This window comes from Diabrotica undecimpunctata, chromosome 5 (assembly GCF_040954645.1).
Source record: "Diabrotica undecimpunctata isolate CICGRU chromosome 5, icDiaUnde3, whole genome shotgun sequence".
Lineage (NCBI taxonomy): Eukaryota > Metazoa > Arthropoda > Insecta > Coleoptera > Chrysomelidae > Diabrotica > Diabrotica undecimpunctata.
In genome coordinates this window covers 157,725,836-157,750,514 of record NC_092807.1, presented here as the reverse complement: position 1 = coordinate 157,750,514, position 24,679 = coordinate 157,725,836, and the positions used below count along the sequence as shown (strand labels likewise).

General features: G+C 33.7%; 2 protein-coding genes and 1 non-coding gene across 3 annotated transcripts; 1 reads left to right on the top strand and 2 right to left on the bottom strand.

Moving 5' to 3' along the window:
- Positions 1-389: 389 nt before the first annotated feature.
- Positions 390-23,569, bottom strand: LOC140442039 (uncharacterized). Its single transcript, XM_072533079.1, has 6 exons — positions 23,208-23,569; positions 16,122-16,696; positions 15,863-16,051; positions 10,496-10,666; positions 10,001-10,222; positions 390-673 (listed from the first exon to the last, which is right to left on the bottom strand). The coding sequence occupies exons 2-6, from the start codon at positions 16,176-16,178 to the stop codon at positions 392-394; spliced, it is 921 nt and encodes a 306-aa protein (XP_072389180.1). The 5' UTR covers positions 16,179-16,696; positions 23,208-23,569; the 3' UTR covers positions 390-391.
- On the bottom strand, positions 10,378-10,457 carry TRNAL-UAG (transfer RNA leucine (anticodon UAG)). Its single transcript has one exon. It is a non-coding gene; the product is annotated as a tRNA-Leu (tRNA).
- Arfrp1 (ADP-ribosylation factor related protein 1) lies at positions 18,082-20,926 on the top strand. The gene is made up of 5 exons (XM_072531225.1): positions 18,082-18,297; positions 18,362-18,532; positions 18,603-18,684; positions 20,335-20,506; positions 20,666-20,926. Exons 1-5 carry the CDS (start codon positions 18,205-18,207, stop codon positions 20,754-20,756), a joined length of 609 nt encoding a protein of 202 aa, XP_072387326.1. The 5' UTR covers positions 18,082-18,204; the 3' UTR covers positions 20,757-20,926.
- Positions 23,570-24,679: the final 1,110 nt, after the last annotated feature.

The following is a 24,679-nucleotide window of genomic DNA, read 5'->3' as shown; positions in this document are numbered from 1 at the left end:
GTGATGGTGCATGCCTATATGTGTTCACATTATCAGGTGACCCTCAAGGGGCAAGTGGTACATTGGGATAGAGGAGACAGTTAGCAGAAGAGTATCGAAGAACATTAAGTGATAAAAACAAGCTGAGATTCTAGTAGCGAGACCGAGCCCCATTTAAGAGCAAAAGGATTGCTCAACCTCAATCGCAGCAGTCTGCGAATGTTGATAGAATTCCTAACAATCTAAACAGATTAACTTTTTTTTCAATTAACTGTTCAAGCTGCGTGTACTACAGCAGACAATCAAAATAAATTTAAAGACAGACTTGTAAACAAAACAGAATTTAAATTAACAATCTTAAAGGCGAATAACTGATCAAAGTTATGTAGACACTAGAATAAATTATCAACGTTTATACTTTTTCCGGATCTGCTGGTATAGCTGGTTGTGGTGCAGAGGGTCGTTCGCGTGGAGGTCGCATGGGTTCATTTTCTGGTGATGAAGCTAAGTGAGATATACCTATTGGTGGTGGTACCATTCCTACCTCACCTATTTCGGGTTGTGGTAGTAGTGTTTGGGATTGTTGGCTTTGTGCTGACAGTTGTCGTTGTAGCTCTGCTCTTTGCCGTGCTCTCCTTGACCGTTCTTCTTTCAAACTTCTGTTGAAGGAACAAATGACGTAAAGTCCGAAGGCCTGCAAAGTCATACCAATATGATTACTAAATATATAATGATCGTCAACTAATACAATACAACACATTACTAAGGAATTCATCTTGGTAAGAAACTAAGCTGGCATAAACATATATCGCACGGTTAAAGTATTTACCAAAGAATTGCCTCTTCGAGAGTCGTTAGACCTTGTCATGGTCTAACAACTGTTGGTGGCTATTCATGTTTGGTCATGATCGTTAATTCTATGACGTGAACACGGCCGAATGAAAGTTATGGACGGCGTAATTCCGCGCATCAGGCGACATTTATATTTCCTTAGCATTCTTCCCGTATGCAAGGCTCTGCTGGGAGTGGCCATGTAGCATAAATAAACAAAAAAAAGCACCAAACCAAATCAGATGACAATTATCAAGCCACAACGGTTCTTCTCAGAACCAACACTGATAGTAGCGAGCATAAATATCGAGGACATCACTACAGCCAAACAAGACATCTTATCAGAATTCTGCAAGAACACGAAATGTGAGGTATTATGCATCCAGAAAACCCACAGAGACCTAATTGCAGCGAGACCGAAAGCAACGCTGCAACAGCTCGCTGCTACTCCAACAGCTAAGTCAAGCCAGACAGGAAAAGTGGATTGAGAACCTGGAAAAAAGGACATGACACATAGTAGCAAAATAGCATGGAAACTGGTAAAAAAACTTAGCGGTGATTCAAAAGAACCATCTTGCAAGGTTACACACTTTTCAAAATATACCTAGAAAGATTCTAAGAACATGGAAAAGGAAATTGTATGGGAATTTAAATGGAAAAACCGAACTTTACACTCTGTGCTATGCAGATGATCAGATAGTGTTGGCACAAGAATATGATGATCTAGAATATATCACACGAAAACCTATACAAGAATATAAAGAATGGGGTTTAGAAGAGAATATGGAAAAACTAAATACATGTGTATTGGAGGAGAACAGCATACAGCTTTTTTAGATAGGCTTGTCTGTATTTTTAATAAGGCATTTCCTTTAATTACAATTGTCACAAACCCTGGACTACCAAAGGTATCCGCATATCAGCCAAGAATATGCGTTGACTACTGTACATCAATATATTGATTACCAACGTCTTTGTCACTGAATATATTTCCAACTACCGAGGAACCTATCTAAAACTTATCAAAACAGCTAAAAAAATGTACTATCAGAATCGTCTGGGAAGCTCTAAAAATGTTGCAACAGAAACTTGGTTCATAATAAACGCTCTTCGAAATAAAACTACTATAGCTCAAACATTTTCTCTTCCAAACCCTGAAAATCTAAATGAATACTTTGTTAATGTGAGTAAAATATAACATCCACTATTTTGCCACAACAAGATTCTATTTCCTATCTCTCCAATTCAAAATGGGTCTCGACTTCATTATTTATAAGACCAGTTGATAAATCTGAACTGATCCAAACAATCAGTAGTATCAAAAGCAAATCTTCCTGTAGTACTGATGGACTATCCATAAAAATTTTCTTAAATCTCCCAAAAAAAGTGTTGGAAGTCCTGGTCTCACTAATTAACAATTACTTTGAAAAAAGTATATTTCCAGAGTGCCTAAAGACAGCCATTATTATTCCTCTTCACCAGGGTGGTGAAAAATCGAATGTTTGCAACTATAGACCTATTGCCTTATTACCGGTCCTATCCAAAATTATTGAGATACTTATAAAAGCCCGACTTAGGTAATTTCTCGTTGAAAACAACATTTTATCACAAAGTCAGTTCGGCTTTTTATCTAATAAATGTACCAGTGATGCTATGTTTTCTGTACTACATGAGGTCTATCAAGCACTAAACAATAATCTTTACGCTGCCACTGTTTTTTGTGACTATATCAAAGCTTTTGATTATACAAATCACGATACTTTGATAAAAAACCAAATTTCTACGAAATTCGAGTTATTTCTTTGAATTGGTTCCAATATTACTTGAGGAATAGAAAACAACTAGTTAGAGCAAATGATACTGACTTTAGTCACAGAAGTTTTGTATGTGGAGTACCACAAGGTTCAGTATTGGGTCCTCTACTTTTTCTTATCTTTATAAATGACATCATTAACTTAAAAATCGATGGAAATCTTTTTGTTTTTGCTAATGACACCAGTATTACCTGGAGGAACTCTAATATTGCAACTCTTCATGCAATTATAACTTCTGATCTACTTAAAATAAAAACCTGGTTTGACTCTAATTTACTCTCTTTTAACTTAGATAAGACAGTAGCATTATCCTATAAAGGAGCTCTTTAACCCTTGATTCTTATTAACAGCCAGATCAGTATCGTTGATTCTGTAAAATTTCTTGGTATTTTTATAGACAGCAACCTTAAATGGTCTCTTCATATCGATTTGTTAAGTAAAAAACTAGGCCCAGCGTGATATACAATAAAACCTGTTTCGAAGGAAATCAATTTAGCATCTTCCAAAATAACAAATTTTTCTTTATTCGACTCTCATCTTCGATATTCCTTTATACCTTAATACACACGAACACCACGTGCTTTGATATGTCCTTCCTTTTTGGGGTTCTAGTACAGCTGCTCAATCTGATATTATTTTTAAATTACAAAAAAAGAGCAACGCGGTATCTTTTTGGCCTCATAAGAATAACACATTGCAGAAACTACTTGTCGTGGAAACATGTGGAAACTACCGTGGAATCACGCTGCTAAATGCAGCATACAAGATAATGTCCAATGTCATTTATGAAAGACTTAGACCGCACGCTGAAAAAAATAGTTGGCAAATACCAAAGTGGCTTCTGTAGACAGAAGTCAACAATAGACCAGATATTTGTTCTGCGACAGATCCTCGAAAAAACAAGTGAATATAACATCGACACACATCATCTCTTCATAGACTTTGAAAGCGCATATGACAATATAAACCGAGAATTCTTAATAAAAGCAATGAAAGAATTTAATATACCAACACAAATAATAGAACTAAATTAACGGAAACAATAGATGTGAAAAAGGGACTACGCCAGGGAGACGCTCTATCATGCATCTTGTTCAACATCGTACTCGAGAAAATACTGAGGGACACAACAGTCAATACACGAGGAACAATCATTAATAAAAGCGTGCAAATACTAGCATTTGCAGATGATGTTGATATAATCGCAAGATCAAGAAGAGAAATGATAGAGGCATACAACCAAATAGAACGAGCTGCACAAAATAGTGGTCTTAAAATCAATCAGACCAAAACAAAATATATGCAGGTAAGTAAAAACGCAGAAATAAGGCAGCCACAAAATATAACAATGGGAGAATACAACATAGAGGGGGTAAAAAACTTTATATACTTGGGATCCCTAGTCACGTCTGATAATAACGTTACGGAGGAAGTGAAGTGGCGAATATTTATTGCAAATAAATGTTACCATGGCTTAATTAGACACCTAAGATCAGATAACGTCGCAAGAAAGACAAAATGCCAAATATATATAACCCTAATAAGACCGGTACTCACATATGGCTCAGAAACCTGCACACTTACTAAAAAAAAGGAAACGTTGTTAGCCACCTTCGAAAGAAAAATCTTGCGACACATATATAAGGGCACAAAAGAAAACGGAATATGGCGAAGACGATACAACTCTGAACTATACAAAATATACCAGGATCCGGATATTAAAAATCTTGCGACACATATATAAGGGCACAAAAGAAAACGGAATATGGCGAAGACGTTCGTAAGGTTTTATTATGCAATTTGCAATTTAGTTAAATTTTGAAATGAATTGTATATTTTATTATCTTTTATTTTGTGATATTGATGATTTATATAATTTTAGTAAATTTCAATTTTTATTATTATTTTTCTGACTTTTTGTAAGCTTTGTCCATAAAATTGTACAATTTTCAGTGACAATAAAGCATATTTCTAATTCTAAAAAAAACTTTCACGAGGTCACGAATGAAATGATGGTATTTTGACCGGCGATGTAAAATGACATATCCGTGATAATATTGGTTGCAGATTTGAATCTTGGCGGTAAATTTGAAAAATTATTAGATTGTCTTATTGTGTACCATGCCACATTGTGTACTATTCTCCCCTATATATAATTATTAATAATTTTTGTTAATATATTGTACATACTTAAAATATTGTAATATAATTTTTAAACATCATTTGAAAATTAGATCTAATTTAAAAACAGGCAAACGGAAAAGGTAATTAACATCGCGCATGATATGGAATGTAAATTGGTGAGGCTATTTATATTTTTAACAATATACTAGCTTTGCTTCATACCAATAGCATGTACTTACCTAAGCCGACCATTAAATTATTATATAAAAAGTTATTTTAAAAATAAAGTATTAAAAATGACTGTTCTTTCAATCAAATTTGGATTGAATATAGGATCCCCATAAATTCCCGACTAAAATTTAATCTACTCTAATATTTAATTGCATAATATGCATAATAATATGCATAATTTTGAATTCATTAAAAAAAGGTCGGAGGTGTTGTAGATAACTAACCCCTGAAAAAATCCTGATAGCTTTCTTTTGCATTCTAAAAATTTGAAGTGCATTTGTTGAATTGCTTCATATGATTAATCCATAGTTTAGGTGAGAGTGGAATAAAGAAAAATATGTCATTTTTATTGTTTTAAAGTTGACAACCCTTGCTAGTTGGCGAATAACAAATAATGTTATGGGACTCCATGTTTTACGGATCGAAAATCGGAGAGATAACCTTTAGACACTACTCCCTGATATCTGCCACATAGATAAGAAGTTATAAGCTTAAGAGGGATACCTCTGCTTCCATCGTAATTTAATTTGTGGAGCAAAATGTCGTGTGAAACGCAGTCAAAAGTCTTCGACAAGTCGCAAAGAGAAATTGCTATGCGATTGCCGCGTTCAGCCTCTCAATCACCTCGCCCACAACATTAAATACCGCGTTCGTAGTAGAACGAGCACTTCTGAATCCATATTGTGAGTTGCTAAAGTAATTATTTGACTCAAAATAGGAATAAAATTCTTGTTTGATAACCTTTTCAATCACTTTCCCGAAAGTAGAAACAATGCTCATGAGTCTGTAATTGTCAGTTTTTGAGAAATCACCTTTTTTGTAGATAGGTAGTACTTTTGAGTATTTTAGTACTTTCCGGAAATACTCCAGTTGATAGAATTAAATAAACAAGATGAGTGAGAGGTGTTAAAACTGTTTGGTAAGTTTCTTTTAAATTTTGCTAAGAGAAAAATTAGAATCAAATCATGAATGTGTTTGGAAAGAGAGGACCAGGGAGAAGAAGGATATCTTGGCTTCAAAACCTGAGAAAGTGGTTTAATACATCGACAACCGGACTATTCAGAATAGCAGCAAGCAAAGTTAGGATAGCCATGTTGATCGCCAACATCCGGAACGGATAGGCATCGTAAGAAGAAGAAGAATGAATGTGTTGCTTGTGTGAGTCCATTTTAAAAAAGAGGTAAAAGGAATAAATTAGACTTGACTAGACTATGAAATGAATTAGACTAAAATTGATTGGGAGTAAGACTTTATTTTTTGAGAGACATCTTCCGCAAACTAGATGAAAAAAAAAAAAAAAGAAAAAAGAAGGATAATTTCTATAATTGAAGAGTACATTGACATTAACAGTGGGAAGAGATGTAATTATATTCTCTGCAATTGTGGTAAAAAATTGATTTATTTCGTCTGGAGGTAGATCAGATTGTACCTAACTGGATCCTGTGTTGTTTATTTTGAAATTTACTATTTTCCAGCAGTCTCTATGTAGGAATTAGTAATAAAATCACAGTAAGCTGAGTTTTTAGCAATTTGTAATTGCCGATATATTCAAATTTTTGTGGTTTATATACTTTGAACAAATTGGGATCCTTAGTGGCATCTGTAATGTGTTTAATAAGAGAAAGATTGGATTTGTAAGAAATTAAACTTAATTCATTATTAAACCACTGCACGAGTTTGCTGTACTTTTGTAGAAGTACAAGTAGAGGTACAGTTTGTTGTACTTTTTTTAGTGGTAAACGCTTTAATATTAACTTGTTATAAGTTTCGGTAAGAAAGACTGTCAAAAAATCAGGACATAGATTATTGCAAGAATAACTACAGTAACAGACAGGGCCGAATATTATAATGTCCATATTAGAAGAAGCAATTAGTAATGTAAAGAATGGAAAAGCAGTAGGCCCTGATGAGATACCTTCTGAATTAATCAAATGCATTGATGATGAAATCCTGCTCATCCTCCTACAGAATCAACAGACTGCTCATTAAACACAATCTACATAGCAGGTGTAATCCCCCATGAATGTTTATTGTTCAGCTTTGTTACACTATTCTATTAGGATATTCACAATCATCATCATCCAGCTTTCTGCGTCCAAAGTTGAACATAGGCCTCCCCTAATTTCTCCCAGTTCTGTCGATCTTGAGCTTCCTGCAGCCAATTCCCTCCGATGCTTTTGGCGGCGTCGTCGTTGGATCTTGGCAAAGTATGAAGTTATTTTCAAATTATTGTTTATGTTAGTTCTTTTCTACTTACAATACCTAAAACCATAAAATTAAGCCCCTGTCTCTATACAACAGAACACATCAAACAAAGACAGCAATATGGAGAAGGACATGGCAGATTCACCCAATGGAATTAGCTTCATTGAAACAATTTCTACGTCGAACTGGTAATAACAATGCTCTGTTGTATTTAATGGCACTTTATTTTACGTTGTATTCTAGTTTACAAAGATTGTAGTTTACAAAAGTATTTAACTGACACTAACTATTTATTTTTCTGCTATGCGTATGAAGGTAAGGTTTACGTAGAGCGCGTGTAAAAACTATCCTACTTGAGGATCGAGTACGAAGTCTGAGAGAAGAGTTGGTGCGGAAAAATAGTGCAAACACTCCTGACCACGGCGCAGTAGACAAAATTTTGTTTACAATAGAAACTTTCTGCCTTTACGTGAATTTTGACTACGACTTCGCGCAGCTCCATGGTCTCTCCAAGTCTGAGAGTGAGAACCAAGAGAAAAGTCTTGAATTTGACTAATGTTCGCCACGAGGGCCGAGCACAAAGTCTCTGAATGCCGCTTTGATTCAAGCTTTTATAGGGAAAAACAACCGCCAATCTTTCAACTGTCGTAACGAATTTTTAACGAACTTTTCATGTTCCAAACAATGGGATCTAAAAACCACTTTTTTTTATACATTACAAAGAAACTGCATAATGATAAAAACAATAAAACTAAAAGATTTATGGCCTCTTTACGAGTTTCAATAACGAACAAAAAAATACCTAGTTAACCTAGTTCTAGGTAGACCAAAAACTTGTTTTTTTGTAACGAATTAGCGAGGCGGTTGGCAATTGTGGTCGCAAAAATAACAACTTTTTATATTAAAAGGGAAAAAAGGCGGTAACCATAATATCGAAATGTGTTGAATATGAAAATAGGCAACCTGTTTAAGAACTCGTTTTATTTGAGTTAAAATATATTAACAATAAGAGAATATACACTCGCGATCATAAAATCTGGGTCACCTTGAAAATCACCGATATTTCATTTTTAACGAGCTTTATCGTAAATAATAATAATACAAATACAAACTAATGCATGTTTCTGAGAATTGTTGCGGTTTCCTTTGTAACAAAGAATTCCAATAGTGCCGATTTCGCGGTAAAGTGCACGCTTCCCAAAATGAACGCTACCTGTAACTCCGCTTGTTTTAAATGTCTCATTTGTACTTCGACTTTCTGTTCAAATGCAACGGACAAGCGTTTATTATTGCCACCATTAGTGTTTATTAGTGCCGTTATTAGTGTTTATTTTTTGACAAAAATGCCTTTGACTGTTGTTGAAACGGCACAAATTGTTGCACTTGTGGAAGACGGTCACACTCAACGGCAAGTCGCAAGAACTGTTGGCGTAAGCCTTTCTAAGGTTCAACGAGTGCTTCAACGCTTTCAGGACGCAAGTTTGCTAACCAGACTACCTGGCTCTGGACCAAGAAGAACGGCCAAGGCACTAGATGACCGTTTCCTTGTGTTTCAGGCTTTACGAAACCGGACCTCAACTGCGGTTATGCATCAAAATCGTCTAGAGGAAGTACGAAATCGCAATTTTAGTGTTGCAACAGTCAGAAGAAGACTTCGTTCCTCTTGACTATCTTCTCGGGTAATGGCTAGAGGACCGCCACTTCGCCAAGTGTCTCGAGTTGCACGACTAGCTTTTGCTCGACAATACGCGCATTGGGGAATTAACGATTGTAGCAAAGTGTTATTCTCAGATGAATCCCGTTTCTGCCTAACTGGATCCGATGGACGTGTAAGAGTTTGGAGGAGAACCGGTGAACGATTTTCACAAGCTTGCATTGCTCCAAGAATGCCATTTGGTGGAGGCTCGGTCATGGCTTGGGGAGGTATATCTTCCGACTTCCACACAGAATTACCCTTCATCGAAAATGGGTCACTAACTGCACGAAGATACCTTACGGAGATTCCGGAAGAACATGCTATGCCCAACATGGCAGGGCTTGGAGAAAACGCCGTTTTTATGCAGGACAACGTGCGACCGCACGTTGCCAGGATCAGTATGTAATACTTGGACGAAGTTGGAATTACGAGGGTACCCTGGCCAGCTAGGTCTCCGGACCTGAATCCCATCGAACATCTCTGGGACGATTTGAAAAAACGTATTCAAACCCATACACCTCCTCCTAACAACGCACAGGAGCTTAAGGATCTGTTAGTGAGAGAGTGGAATAACATACCACAACATTTAATCCGGAGAAAAATTGATAGTATGTCCCGTCGTCTGCAAGAGGTTATTAGAGCAAGGGGAGGCAATAGACGATATTGGTCATTGAAATTTCACTGATTTTTTACCACGTTCTGTATTTCCATTTTTTTTTTCGTATGTCTGTTTTATCAACAATTTGATTTGTTTTCTGTTTTTTTCAGTAAAAACAATAAAAAACCATTTTTTTTTTCTTTCAAAACAAACATTGATGACAAATAAAAAATAAATTAGCCAAAAAAAAGGTTATTACTGCACCAGAGGCAAAAATATTTAAGAAACTTGAAATTTTCAAGATGACCCGGATTTTATGATCGCGAGTGTATTTTCGTGTTTTCTTATTAATTGTAACTGAATAATGAGAGATTATTGGGAATATGTTAAGACTTTAACAGGCTGTTTTGAATTAATTCATATAGACGTGAATGATGACATTTATTCAAAGACCCCCTAATCAACTATATCAATAATAAGCGTCCCAATAAAACATGCTCTTTGTAAAATATTTTACAGTACCTGTAAACCTGTGCAGATAAATCCCATCAAAGCAGTTTCCAACAGAAGTAATTGGAGGTAATCGGGAAAGGCGTCTTGACAACCATCTTCGTACGGCTCAAAATCTACATTGTTATTGGGTACGTTATTGTCTTTACAAGACATATATGAGAGTCTAATAGCATCATCAGTACGAAAGTAGTTCGCGTAATTCGCTGCTCCATCTAAACCACAACACTCGATCTAAAACAATATGAATATAACATGCATACTGAACATAATGTTGTCGTTGTATGAAATATATATAAAATATTTTGTATATTTAATCCAATATAATACTTAAACAATATTTGATTAAAATTAAATAAAAAGTTAAATAATTTAAAATTAAAAAAAGTTGACAGCGGTGGGATTCGAACCCACGCCCTTTCGGACTGGTGCCTAAAACCAGCGCCTTAGACCGCTCGGCCACGCTGCCTGTACTAAACATAATTCTAAAATACAATTTCCACTAACCTCTGCCTGCATTCGAGCGAAATCTTTATTGTAATACTGCTCTTTGATCATTTCATTAAAAGCTTCGGTCATTAAATCAACGGAATGAGTAGGAGCTCCATCCCTCAAAATCATCGTCCAAACTCCAATTATGAATTCGGTTACTAATAAAATACTTGTAAAAACTATGAACTGCAGAAGAAAAAATAGGTCAAAATTTAATCAATATCAAGGTTATTGCGATAACAAGAACAGCGGAGCTTATTTTTAGCCGATTATAGGTCAAGCTTCAAAATTAAGGATGTTATGCCTACGTTTTATTGGAAAACTTTGTAATGTATCTGAGGTGTTTTACCTTGATGGTACACCTGGGTCGATATTTTGCTTAATAATGCATTTCAAAAGTATCTATCGTAAATTTTATGAGCGCAAAACTAATATTACCTACGTAGGTATATTTTTAATCGTTCATTATAAAAAATTTTAATAAAACTATAATTAGAGCTGTAGAATACAGTGCTATTGATTACAAATTTGTACAAAATATAATAGCATTTTAATTATTAATGAATGTATATGAATAAAAACGCACAATTTAATGTTTACAAACGATCACAAGTCACGGGAAGACAGTTTTGGTTGCAGTTGCAGCAAAATTTTGATTCTTTTGAAAAACGTACTAGTGTAATTGAAAAAAAAAAGTTTTAAATGTTTTATATATCGTTTGTTATGTAAAAGTTTAAATGCATCGTTTTTAAGCATATTTCAAATGCCTCACATTTGTTGCCAAAACTCAAAATCATCGGTCGCTTCAAACGTTGTTTGGGGGTAAAAGTGGTTAACTTTTTTGCATCGTTTTTGGGTTCCCAAAATTAATATTCTCGGCAAAATTCAGCTTGTTCGTATGATTTTTAGAGGTTTAGTGGCATTTTCGTCTCTGACGACTAAAGTATAGTATTATGTAAGATAAGAATCATCAGGAAATACTTCATACCTAAGAGAGCGGTGCCAACACAAACAAAAATCAAAGTCCATGGACTAAATACGGAATACTTATACAGAAAAGTAAAATGTAAAGATAGAGATGGTTCCATAATTAGTGACAAAGAATAGATACTAAACAGATGGGCGAATCATTTTGAAGAACTGCTTAGACAGTCGTGAAGAAGACCAAATAGAAATTACTTTGCCTGAAATGGATGAAAACGCTCAAGAGCCGCCCCCCCACCGAAGAAGAAATTAGAGAAGCCATTTCAAAACTGAAAAATAACAAAGCCCCCGGTTTGGACAATCTTCCTGCCGAACTCTTTAAAAATGGCGGTAACACCCTTTTTAAACACATGCATAAATTAGTAACCAAAATCTGGCAACGGAAGGAAACGTCCGCGGACTGGAAATTAGGTGTAATGCACCCTCTTCACAAAGGGAGATATGATGGTGTGTGATAATTATAGAGGCATCACGCTACTTAACGTGGCATATAAAGTATTGTCCAACGTATTGTACAGAAGATTGATCCCCTATGCTGAACAAATAGTTGGGAACTACCAGTGCGGTTTCCGACCCAATAAACCAACAACGGATCAAATCTTCACAGTCGGGCAGATTCTTGAGAAAACGCTTGAGTTCGGAGTCGACACACCACCACATATTCGTGGATTTCAAAGCCGCATACGACTCAGTCAACAAACAAAAACTTCTACAGGCTATGTGGAATTTCAAATGCCGCTTCATCTTGTTCAACTAACGGAACTTACACTCAAAGGCGTAGAGAGTGTAGTCAGAATCCAAAACGACTTTTCAAGACCCTTCCATTGTAAAAATGGACTGAGACAGGGAGATGGACTGGCGTGTCTCTTATTTAACCTTGCACTAGAAAAAGTAATTTGAGAGTGCCATATTAATATGAATGGCACCATCTTTAATAAATCTGTACAAGTGGTCGGATATGCAGATGATATAGACATTATTGCTAGGTCCACAGAATCTCTGATCGAAGCATTTCGATCACTACGGGTGTCTGCACTGAGAATGGGATTAAAAATAAATGCACAGAAAACCAAGTATATGTATTGTACTAGATCAGGCAACCAGATACCTAGAATATTAATTGATGATCTGGAACTGGAAGATGTGGACACCTTCGTCTACCTGGGCTCGCTGCTGGCCAAAGACAACAATGCCAGCGAAGAAATTAAAAGAAGAATAGTGCTTGCCAATAAGTGTTATTATGGCTTGAGGAAACAGATGGCCCCAAAAGTACCAAGAAAATTAAAGTTACCATATATAAAACACTAATAAGGCCAGTGTTAACACAACGTGGTCACTTACACAGAACGATCAAGAATTGCTTAAACGTTTCGAGAAAAAAATTCTAAGGAAAATATATGGAGGAGTCCAAGAACAGGGTTTGTGGCGTAGGCGCTACAACTTTGAGTTATACAGAAGTTTTGGGAAACCTGACGTTGTAAAATGTATTAAATTAGCATGCCTTCGATGGATAGGACATGTAATTAGGCGAGATGAAGATGCAACGATCAGAAAAATTTTCGACTGAAGAGGACTAGTGGGAAGACGAGCCAGAGGAAGACCAAAACTTAGGTATCAAGATAACATAGAGGATGATCTAAAATCCATCGGAGTTAAAGCATGGAGAAGAGTTGCCAGAGACAGGGGCGAATGGAAGATTGTTCTGAAGAAGGCTTTGGCTCATAACGAGCTGTAATCCCACTGATGATGATGACTTATACAGAAAAAGAATATCAGAGAAGATTGCTGGGAATGAAATATTAGAAAACGATAACATCGAGGAAACCCTGGAAAAACTCAAAAATAACATAATTAACGTAGCAAACGAATCGCTTGGAGAGAGGAAATTAACAAACGTTAATATATCAAAAAGGAAAACCCCAAAGTGGTAACTGTTTGACGCGTAATTTTGTTTTGGAAATAGCTTGATTTGTCCTGTAATTTTACAGATTTAACACTAAAAATCTTACTGAATGATTTAGATTCAGTAACAACATATGTGAAGTAAGATCCAAGGAACCAGCGCAGATTCCAGTTCCTTTCACCCACTATCAGTTTTACACCACAAAAATTGTGTCGCTTACAGTTTTGCCAAATTTATCTTATTTTACCCTCAAAGATTTTATTCTACTTTAGAAAAACAGATGGTACATTAGACCATACAGTAGTCCAGCGCGCAGCTTCATACTATGTTTTCTGTTTTTTTTTTTAATTTAAATAATATTTTTAAAATTGAATAAAGTAATCTTATTACTAATACACTAAGAAATAATTAGTCAAGAGCAGTTCGGGTTCCGGAGATGCCTTGGAACTAGAGAAGCACTATTTTCTATGAAAACACTCCTTCAACGATGTTGGGAGGTAAGAAAACCCGTATATGTGTGCTTCATTGATTTTGAAAAGGCATTTGATCGCGTTCAGCATACCAGACTAATTACCGCCTTGCAGAGCATCCAACTAGATGAGAAAGACATCAAACTTATTGCCAAACTTTACTGGAACCAAACAGCCATTATTAATACCAACAACAGAGAATCAAAGCCAATCAGTATTGAACGAGGCGTAAGACAAGGCTGTATACTATCTCCCACCCTCTTTAACTGTATTCTGAGAATCGGAGAAATAATTAACAATATACGGTACGCCGACGATACTGTGATTCTAGCTGAAAACATCGACGATCTGCAGGAGCTAATCAATAGAGTTGACATGGAATGCACAAATTGGGGACTGTCGATAAATATCGATAAAACTAAATACATGGTGACCAGTAAAGTGGATATCGGCGCAACCCAAATGATATTAAACCAACAACCGCTGCAGAGAGTTCAGAGATTCAAATACCTTGGATGTTGGATTACCCAAAATCTAGATCCATCCTTCGAAATTCGATGTAGAATTGAACAGGCAAGAAACTCATTTCAAAAATTCAAGCCTCTATTATCCAATAACTCATTAAATTTGGAAATCCGTGAAAAGTTTACAAGATGTTACGTGTGGTCTGTACTTTTGTATGGATGTGAAACTTGGACTTTAAACGCCGATATCATCAATAAAATCGAGGCGTTTGAGATGTGGTTGTATCGAAGGATACTAAAAATTCCATGGACTAGCAGAACCAGAAACGAAGAAGTTCTTCGAGGAATGGGACATCAACGAACTCTATTAAATATTATTAAGAGGCGTAAACTAGAATATCTTGGACATATAATCAGAGGACCAAGATATGAGTTCCTTCGGCTAATTCTCAACGGTAAAATCGAAGGAAAGAAATGGATAGGACGGAAGAAACTCTCTTGGTTGAGGAATTTGCGGCAGTGGACAGGTTTGACAGCGGACCAATTGCTACACGTAGCGCAAGACCGAGATCAGTATAAAATATTATAAGCATGGTAGTCGCCGACGTTCCGTAGGGATATGGCACTCTAAGAAGAAGAATCTTATTATATATATTTTAAACAAATAATATTATTATAAAATAATTCGATAGTGTTATTAATTCATATTAATAACACTATTGTTAATAACAATATAAATAATTACGAACTGAATGTTTTATTGACTGAGATTCTATTAATTTTTTACTTCTCATTTTAACGTCTGTATTTTGTTAGTTAGTGAATCGATGTGAAGAACCGCTATTTTGAGACGATAACTTACATACCTACAGTTTACCATAAGTGATTTAAAATAAAAAAAAATAATTGTTATCTTTTTTATAAATAAATAAATTAATCGGTGGCTTGAATAGACACACTAATATACCATAATGCGTCCAATATTATAATATTAATTTAATAACAAAAAAGTATATTCCTATCAAACATCATTTAATTTATTTTTTCTTTATTTCCGCACACTTTTTTTAAATGTCATTATTAAAAAATAAAGTGAATTTTAAAACATTTGATGGTAAAATGAGATAAATTTGACAACATTGTAAGAGATACAATTTCTGTGATCGGAGCAGATGGTGGTGCAGCTGGAATCAGGCAGGCAATCAGCAGGTAACTCCACCTGCCACCTAATTCGTAGTTCTCTGACATAAGTTCAATGCACCACAAGCACAAGAAAATGTTTCAGAACCTTAGTAAAAATCAGATATATTTACAGGATTTAATATTTTTTGCTTAATTTCGATCTTATTAAGACAATTACATATTGTGTTGGCCTTTCCGTTAAAAGTTTTCCATATCTTATATTTTTTTAGTTTTAATTTAATTATTTCTACTTTTAATAGCACTTACCACACTAAAATTTTAGCTGTTTCGTATTTTTCAGCTAAGTGCAAACAATTTTTCACATTTTTAAATTGTACCCTTATTCTACATATAATTACAAAGATTTTTATTAACCTACCAAAATTATATGGAAGGTATATTCCAATGTTGGACCTTTGATTCCCAGCCATGTTAAAAATATATGCCCAAATCCTAAAATTATTAATAATATCAGAGGACCAACTGTACTTCCTGGTATATAATCAAAGTGATGAAAGACTCTGTATAATAAAAGAGATGAGACTGCTATTAGAACTATTCCGGATACCTAAGGAAAGGAATTTTTGTTTATTTTCATTTTCACTATTATATTAAAACAAAAGTATTTAGGTACTTACAAAAAGTAATCCAGAGTACATAACACAGAACGCTTTTTTAAATCTTAACGACACCATAATAAATATTTTTTAACCTAAAAGGGATGTTTGATTCACATTATCAAACTTTTTTAAGACTGATTAAATCGTTCTGATTATAAATATACATGCACAACACAGTAGATAACTCCAATCAAACAACTTCTCATTCACAACCACAACAAAATACACAAACAACTGTCGGGAATAGAAGAATATTCATGTTTATGGGTAAATAAATTAGTAGACGTAATGTACCAAGGATTTTTCATTGATATACATCCTTTATTTGCATGCTTATTTCAGGCATTTGTAAGATCTAAAAATAAATATTCAACCTTTACATTTGAATGTGAACGTGAACAGGACTCGACTTATGGGAAGATAGCTGCAATTGTTTTTGATTTGCCGAGTAAACATAGGCGTAGCCGAGATTACTAAATATTACTTATTTTATATTCAGTAGTATTGTGGATGAACTTCTGTAGATTATTTTCTTTCCATTTCTGTTCTGTTAAGTATTCTGTGAAAATATTTTATTTGTCTCACCATTTTACCTGAAAAAATACATCTTTGTTATCGAACAACGAAATTATGGTTGTATAATGATAAGAAATCACGGTAAACACTCAATATAAACATAAAACAAATATTGTGATGGTTTGACGGAAGTTAAGTGGCTATTCTGCTGGGCTCTTTGTGGCTAATAATTTATTTAATGTATGCTTACTTCTGACCTGGAATGTCTTGGATGGTACGCTGTGCTACCTTTCTCATTGGTTAATATGTTAATAATATTAAGTATGCATTGTAAGATGGCAGCTTTCGTCGTCTAACCACGTATTTTAAGCTTTATCTGGTGGTTACATAAATATTATAATAATTGAACTTAAACATAAATTTTAAATTCTAGTGCCCAAGCTTCTATTACTTATTATGTATATAGTAGGTTCGCGAACTAAGAAAGTTGGTATGTTTGGAATTATTTAGAAATGATATTTTTAGTTGGTGTATTTAAAATAGTTAGTTGATTGCAGAAAACATAAATAAAAAGTGATGCCTTGGTTACAAAGTAAATATCACAATCTTCTACGCCTATGCTTAAGCTAACTTGTCATTAAATGTTTCAAAGAAATGTATTCACTTGGTGATAGAAAATAATTTTTTCGAAAATAGGCAGCCAACATTTCAGATGAAGATTATAAAGTTCTTTTTTTACTGTTATAAGTGTTATATTCTTATCTCATCATAACAGTTAGCCCAGTTGGCTACTATAATAGTTTATTATACTCATAGTTATAATTATAATTGTACTCATAGTTTTATACAATTTATATTGCGATCCTGTGTAAATTCCATTCGCTTAGCTCGGGCTTATTTGGACAGATTCATTGTTGGAAACCTACAACACAAAACACAACAATTCCTACTTCTCAGTATTAATAGCTCAAGTATCCTACTATTGCAGACTTCTTTCTTTGAAAAAAGAAGAATTATTCTAAATAGTGGAAGTGTATACTAAACTCATCAAATTTTGGGTAGTATATATTTAAAAAATATATTTTAGTCGTTATAATTTAACATAACCATTTATTTTATGGTGCAGATAAATAAATATTAATTGTCGGTAATTCGCAAAGTTCTATTTTATTTACTATTTAGTTTGTTTACTATTAATATTGGCTGTGAGTACGTGTGCTTGGTTGTATAGTAATTTCCAGCCACTTTTAGTCTGTCAAAAAGTAACTAACTTCGCAAAAAAATAATTACTAAATGCACTATGCACTAGACAGTTCGGACTGGGAATAGCGAACCGAGTTTAGTAGTTTTTCCATTACAATGTGATTTCCGTAACTTAATTTCTGTGAGCCTCATTAGACCGAGACCATTTAATTCTACTTTTTATAATTTTCAATCAGTGACGGGTGACGGTGGTGACGTTGTCACTTATATTGCCTATATCTAACATTTGACGTTTACTAAAAAACAAAAATAAGATTATTATCTGATTATCTATGTATATAGTTTTCATATTAATAATGTAATTATACTATTTGTATGAAAGATGTTTACGTTAATTTATGGATTTTATAAGCACATGGTACAGAAAGATGAATATTGTGTATTAATTTTGGGCCTCGACAATGCAGGTAAAACGGTAAGCAGCATTCAAGTTTATTGGTGTGTTTCTTATTAACAATACAATTTTTGAAATTTTACAGACCTACTTAGAAGCTGCAAAAACTAAACTTACTAAAAACTATAAAGCAATTCACCCTACAAAAATTACTACAACTGTAGGCTTAAACATAGGCAAAGTAGATGTAGGAGGAATAAGATTAAATTTTTGGGATCTAGGAGGACAAAACGAATTGCAGAGTCTTTGGGATAAGGTAACATAATTACCAAATTACCATATATTTGTATGTTAGTACAAGTTACCCTGCTCTGTTTTATTTTTAGTATTATGAAGAATCCCATGCTGTAATTTACATAGTGGATTCTTCAGATAGGGAAAGAATGGATGAATCTAAAGATATATTTGGTAAGAAAATTTTAAAACTGTATTCATACTTTATCAATGAGTTAAGATAGTTGGAGAAAACACAACTTAAAATTTAAAGAACAAGTAGAGTCAAATTAGTTATATCATGGACAAGAAAGTATGTGTATTTATAATTTTTCTTATTTGAACAGTCTTGTGTAAAAACTGTTCTAAAATAAAAACTGGCATCTTGCAGTTGCAAACCAAATATAACTGCAATTAAAAATAATTTGTTTTGTTAATGGTTTTTTTTGTTATGGACCAATTAAAGTACTAGTTTAAGAGAATATACAAGAACTACTTTTGGAGTTTTAAGAAAGTGAGATTAGATCAAAAAAGTATGGTTAATTTGTATTCATATCATAAGGATCTAAAATAGTGGGTTATGGTAGCTGCCACAGGGTTGAATCCATCAGAATTAAAGGCTGTTGTCATTCAAACACAAACCATGATGTTTTATGTAGGTCATGTAAACCAGAGACATATTTAAAAGTGCCTCAGCCTTTTTTGGACAATTTTTACAGCTGAAGTTAGAAATTTGGGTTATAAAAAATGAGCTAGAATCTAGAATCAAGAGTGTGAAAATAAATCTACTAAACTGGAAATGAAAATAAATCTACTAAACTGGAAATGGAACAGCTGATCAGTGAGATGTAAGAGAGATGATTTAGGTCTAGGAATCTGATCATTTATGGTGAAGAAAGTGGTGGAACTTGTCTTTAAGCTGATCTACACTGATTTAAGCTGATGACTGTGGCCCAAGAAGGGCTAGGTACCTATTTGAAAAAGTCATTAGAATTGGTGTAAAAAAGGATTTCTTCAGATCATTAAAGGTTGTCTGTACTGATCAGGCTTTCATTAGAAATGTATTAAAAGAGAAGAAAAATTCTGATTCAAGGTATAAGATTAATTTAGATCAGGCAGTAATGCAGATATAAGTTTAACACTTTCAAAGTTTATTTCAGGACATTCTCCTGTGCGGAATGAACTTTTGATAGCATGCAATATGCAGTTAACACCAAATGCTGCCAACTGCACGAACTGAGAAATAAGAAAGACACTATATGGCAGCCTTTGCAGCAAAATTGTTAAGAAAGTAAAAATTGAACTTCAAAAACAAATGTGCAAGAAAACAAATAGCTATACCATTCAGTACACTAATGGATGTCCTAAAGTAGTAAGCTTAGACACAACCAGGCAAGTACACATCTTGCAACACAAAACCACTGTCTTTTAGTGGAAAAATTTGTTATTCATATCCCAGCACTAGCTTGTACATAGTGACTCTCACTAATCAACCAGATGTGCTTTGGTCAAATGCTAATAATGGTATCCAGGTAGCTTGTTAAATTCACCACACATGTTTAAATAAATATATGTATGTTATTAATACTCCAGCAATGGGCCTAAAAGGCCTGTTAACGCTGTACATACATACATACATACATGTTATTAATACACCAAATAAAAGGAATGTGCTCCTGTACCTATTACTTACCAATGATAACTTTTTTGTGAATTAGTTTATTATAATTCGTATACTTGGCATTTTAGAGTAGATAATGTAATGTTAGAATCACTTAAAGTTGGGAAATTTTACTTTGATTGAAATGATTATTTATTTTTTGTAAATTCCTTTTTTGTTTTTAGATAAAATGATAGCCAGTGAATATTTAAAAGGCATTCCACTATTAGTATTAGCAAATAAACAAGATATACCAGAATGCATGGGGGTACGAGAAGTTAAACCAATATTTAATAAAAATATACATCTCATTGGAAAAAGAGATTGTATGGTTATGCCGGTTTCAGCTTTAACAGGGTAAGCTAGTGGTTTATAGTTCATGATTGAATTTTAACCTCAAATAAGAATTAAACTTTTTAATAACAAACAAAAATAGGTACTTATATTATTGTGAATTTATTATTATATATTATTTTCTATTCAATTACATGCAACATATTTTTATCTTTTTTTCAGAGACGGAGTTGATGAAGGTATTCGTTGGTTAGTGGATTGTATAAAAAGAAATTCGTATTTAAGACCACCTAGGAATCAAGAAGAAATGTAACGCAGCTTACAAGGAAAATGACTGAGCTTTGTAAAAAGTATTACCTCATACTGCATATACAATGTATAAAACACATTTAGTAAGAAATTGTCGAATTATGAGTTGTATATAAGATTCTATTGTACATTTTTATAATCAAGAAACATTTAAATATATAAAATGCAAATCTTTCTGATTATTGTTTATTAAAAAACCTGTGGGTAGACCATTAATTGGTTGATTATATGCAAACTACACTCACACACTCCTAAATGTTTCCTCCCACTCGCCAATCTGTTTTACCAGAGTGGCTAGTCATTCACTGAGTGGTTGCCAGTGTAAATAATCTTCTACTTACTGACCAACAACCTTGGGCGGATGAGTTGGTAAGTAATAGGGCACCCTTTTGGCATGGATAAACCACTGCAATAAAGATTCCATTGGATATATGAGTAATAAAAGAAAGAAAAAATGACCCTGATCAGTGGAATCGGAATCCAAGATCCGACAGTGACTAGCAGATTGTTAACTGACAAAACGCTTGTCGAATAAGGAAAAAAGACATACTTAATATAATTATCCAAACCAAAAATGGATACTTGGACGTCAAAATCATGATCAACCAGGTAAAATGCATAACATTCTTCAAGAAATTTGTTCAATTACGCACCTACAACAATTTATGCAAATAAAAATTTACTCTACTTTAACTTAGGATACCTCTCAACAAAAACAGGTACCTTATATTACTCGGGAACCATTGAAACCAGTACAGAAGAAGAATAGCAATTATTGTCGATACAGAAACCAAAAGAGCAATCAGCGATTTCAATCCAGAAAGAAATGCTACAAATAAGGACATATTACACAAAACTAAATTTGATTTAAGTACTTATATGCGCCAACGAAGGATGCAACAGAAGATAAAGTAGAAACATCCTACCAAGATATTGAACCGGTCCTCAAAATAATAAATAGTAGGGAAATCACTGGAGTTATGGGCGATTTCAATGCAAAAGTAATCTAAAAAAAGTCTAATCATAAATACCTTCTTTAAGCTACCTATGAGACGGTTCTATATAGACTTATGCAAATTGCATATTATGCATAAAAAATGCAAAAATGGCAAATAAAAGTGTGCATAAAACTTGAAATTTTGGCTGAACTTGACATTTATCTAAAATCAACAAGTAGCTTGGAAATTCCAATATTTAATCTTGTTTCAATGTCTCTATAGTAGAGCCACAGTTAGCATGCAGGGTTGTCAGATGATTTTTTTTTAATTCCCTAGAATTTTTGCCAAAATTTTCCTAGATTTCCCTAACAACCTCATAACTATACCAAACTATGTTAACAAACAAATTAGATAAAATATGTTTATTTCGTATAATACACATAATAAGAAAATGAAAAAAAAATGAAAATCAGAATCAAAACTTCTAGTTCATTTCTGACTTTTGTTATAAGTATATTGACAAATCCATTTTTTTTAACAATTCATCGGGAATATTAAATTTGTAGCAATTGTCATGTTTAAACAATACTTGGCTATGTAATATTCCGCTTAAACTCTCAGTTGATAATTTATTTTTCATTTTGGTTTTGTTAAGATTTATTTTGGAAAATATCCGTTCAACATTTGCACTTGAATGTGACAGACTAAACAAGCAAAAAACAAAGTTGGATAAGGTCGGAAACATAGGAGATCACCAGTTTTCAATCCTCCAATTTTTACCCAAAAATCTTGCACACTTAAATCTTTATATTCATTTAAATTAAGATTTCTTAAAGTACGCCATTCTCTATCTATGTCATTTAATTTATCAATTGTCAAGATGGGAAAATGGAAGACTAAAGGTCCCAAAGAAGTATGTTTTTTCGATATTACTTCATCTGGTGAAATGAGTGACATATGTTTTAATGTAGCCACAGTTTTATTTGTATTATCAAATCTTTTGTAAATCTGCGAACAACCTTCTATCAAAAAATCTAAACACTTCTTTCTGAAATCAAGTAAATCTGCCTCATTTAATCCATGCTCGTTATTGTGTATAGCACCTGTTACATAGACACCTAAATAAATATTTTCTATTTTTAGAAAATAATGAGAATTTTTGTATTCTATATTTTCAATCAAAGTTTTATCTAAATAATCCATTTTTAAGTAGCAATCTAAAAGTGTTCTTAAAACAGTTTCAATTCGTTTATATAGAATGTGTATTTTAATACTTTCGGTTTGCATTTCTAGATTTAAATTGTAAGTATAATATAGTAGAAGGATTTTGAAGAAAATTTAAAATATTCTGTGCTTGAAGACCTTTTTTATTGAAACATTGATCTATAATATATTATTTGGGAAGCCCCTGAAGAACTTTCATAAATATTAATTTTATGAGATAAAATATATCAACATCTTAAAATAGGTAAACATAAAAACATACCTTATAGTAATAAAAATAAATAAGTACTTACCTATTGTAAAGAAATCCTATATGTTGAATAACTTAAACACAAAGGTACAGACGAAACACAAAGGCACAATCGATACAGTTACATGGAATTAGCAGAGAAAGTTAGAGAAAGAGAATCTAGAAACCAAAAATTGACCGAGGCCAATAGCCAATATTTACTATAGCCCAGGTGGATCCCCGAAGTAATTCGCAGTTCGTGAAATACCACCACTCTAGTCACCGACGGAAAATTACATGAATAGAATTCAGTGATTCCTCGAATTCCCGAATAATTACGATTTCCAAGTAGATATGTGCAATTTTGTGAAGTTTATTAAATTCAACAGATTTTTAAAAATAGTCTTACAAATATTAAGAATTCCCTAGATTTTTGTATAAAAGACTATCATTATTGTTTCAACTAAAGCATGATTCAATCATCGATGTATAAATAAGAAAGTTACATTGTCGAACTAAAGAATAACATGAAGAAAAATACTATAAAAAAACTAAAATATATCAAAAACTCATTGTCGATAGCTTATCTATCTATATTTTTATCAATTTTCAATAGCTTCCATTATAAACACATTCTTTGGGAAATAAAGATCATTTAGCAGAAGCGAATCAGTTTTAATTCCCATTGCCCGCGCAAAGCAAACATCTCTCTTTGTCAATTTGGATACTGGCCATTAGACCAAAAACTTGTTGGCAAAAACTATGAAAGCTCAGTTCTAATTCATTTTCGCAAGCGGATGAAAGTACCTACATCATGGAGCCGCTGCCAGTATCTGTCGTGAATTTCAAACAGGTATGACTCTTAGTGTTCAAGTAAAACGTGTGGTATTAAATATATTGAACTATCATCTGAACTTAAAAAATGGAGATAGCTTGACTATTACTGTGGAAAAAGTTTCGAAAATGTGCGGTGTAAGTGTAAGCGTTCGCAAAATTTACGACATACACGAAGAAGCCCAGCAAGGCGAACTGAAACCGGTACAAAAAAAGGAAGAAAACCAGTTTCCGGTCGAATTCACGTGAGAATATTTACGATGAGGGAGTGAAATCTCGAATAAGGAAAATTGCCCATGATTTTTTTTGGAACACATACCACCAACCGTCGATAGCATAATGAACAGAGTGAAGGATGATGAGGACCTACCAGCTTTTTCAAAAACCATATTTCGTAGGCTACTAAATGACATGGGCTTTGAATATGGTCAGAGAGGTCGAGATTCAATAATGATGGAAAGAAAAGATATCATATCCTGGAGATACACCTCAGATAGATAAAAACATTGAGGATGAGGAAGAAGGATAATGTAAACCTTGTTTATACCGATGAGTCTTGGACTAACTCGGTGCTTCAGTCAAAAAGAAATGAAGAAACACAACGATCAAAAATCCTCCTTCATAAAAGGGCTCTCTACTGAAAGCTCCAACCCAAAGAAGTCCTCGGTTTTTTCTTCTTCATGCTGAAAGCGAAACTGGTTT

Coding starts and splice junctions, on each gene's coding strand:
- Arfrp1 (XM_072531225.1), top strand. CDS start 18,205: ATGTTTACGTTAATTTATGGATTTTATAAGCACATGGTACAGAAAGAT. Junction 18,298..18,361: donor TCGACAATGCAGGTAAAACG/GTAAGCAGCATT, acceptor GAAATTTTACAG/ACCTACTTAGAAGCTGCAAA. Junction 20,507..20,665: donor CCGGTTTCAGCTTTAACAGG/GTAAGCTAGTGG, acceptor TCTTTTTTTCAG/AGACGGAGTTGATGAAGGTA.
- LOC140442039 (XM_072533079.1), bottom strand. CDS start 16,178: ATGGTGTCGTTAAGATTTAAAAAAGCGTTCTGTGTTATGTACTCTGGA. Junction 16,052..16,121: donor TGTACTCTGGATTACTTTTT/GTAAGTACCTAA, acceptor TCCTTTCCTTAG/GTATCCGGAATAGTTCTAAT. Junction 674..10,000: donor TTATCTGCACAGGTTTACAG/GTACTGTAAAAT, acceptor ATGACTTTGCAG/GCCTTCGGACTTTACGTCAT.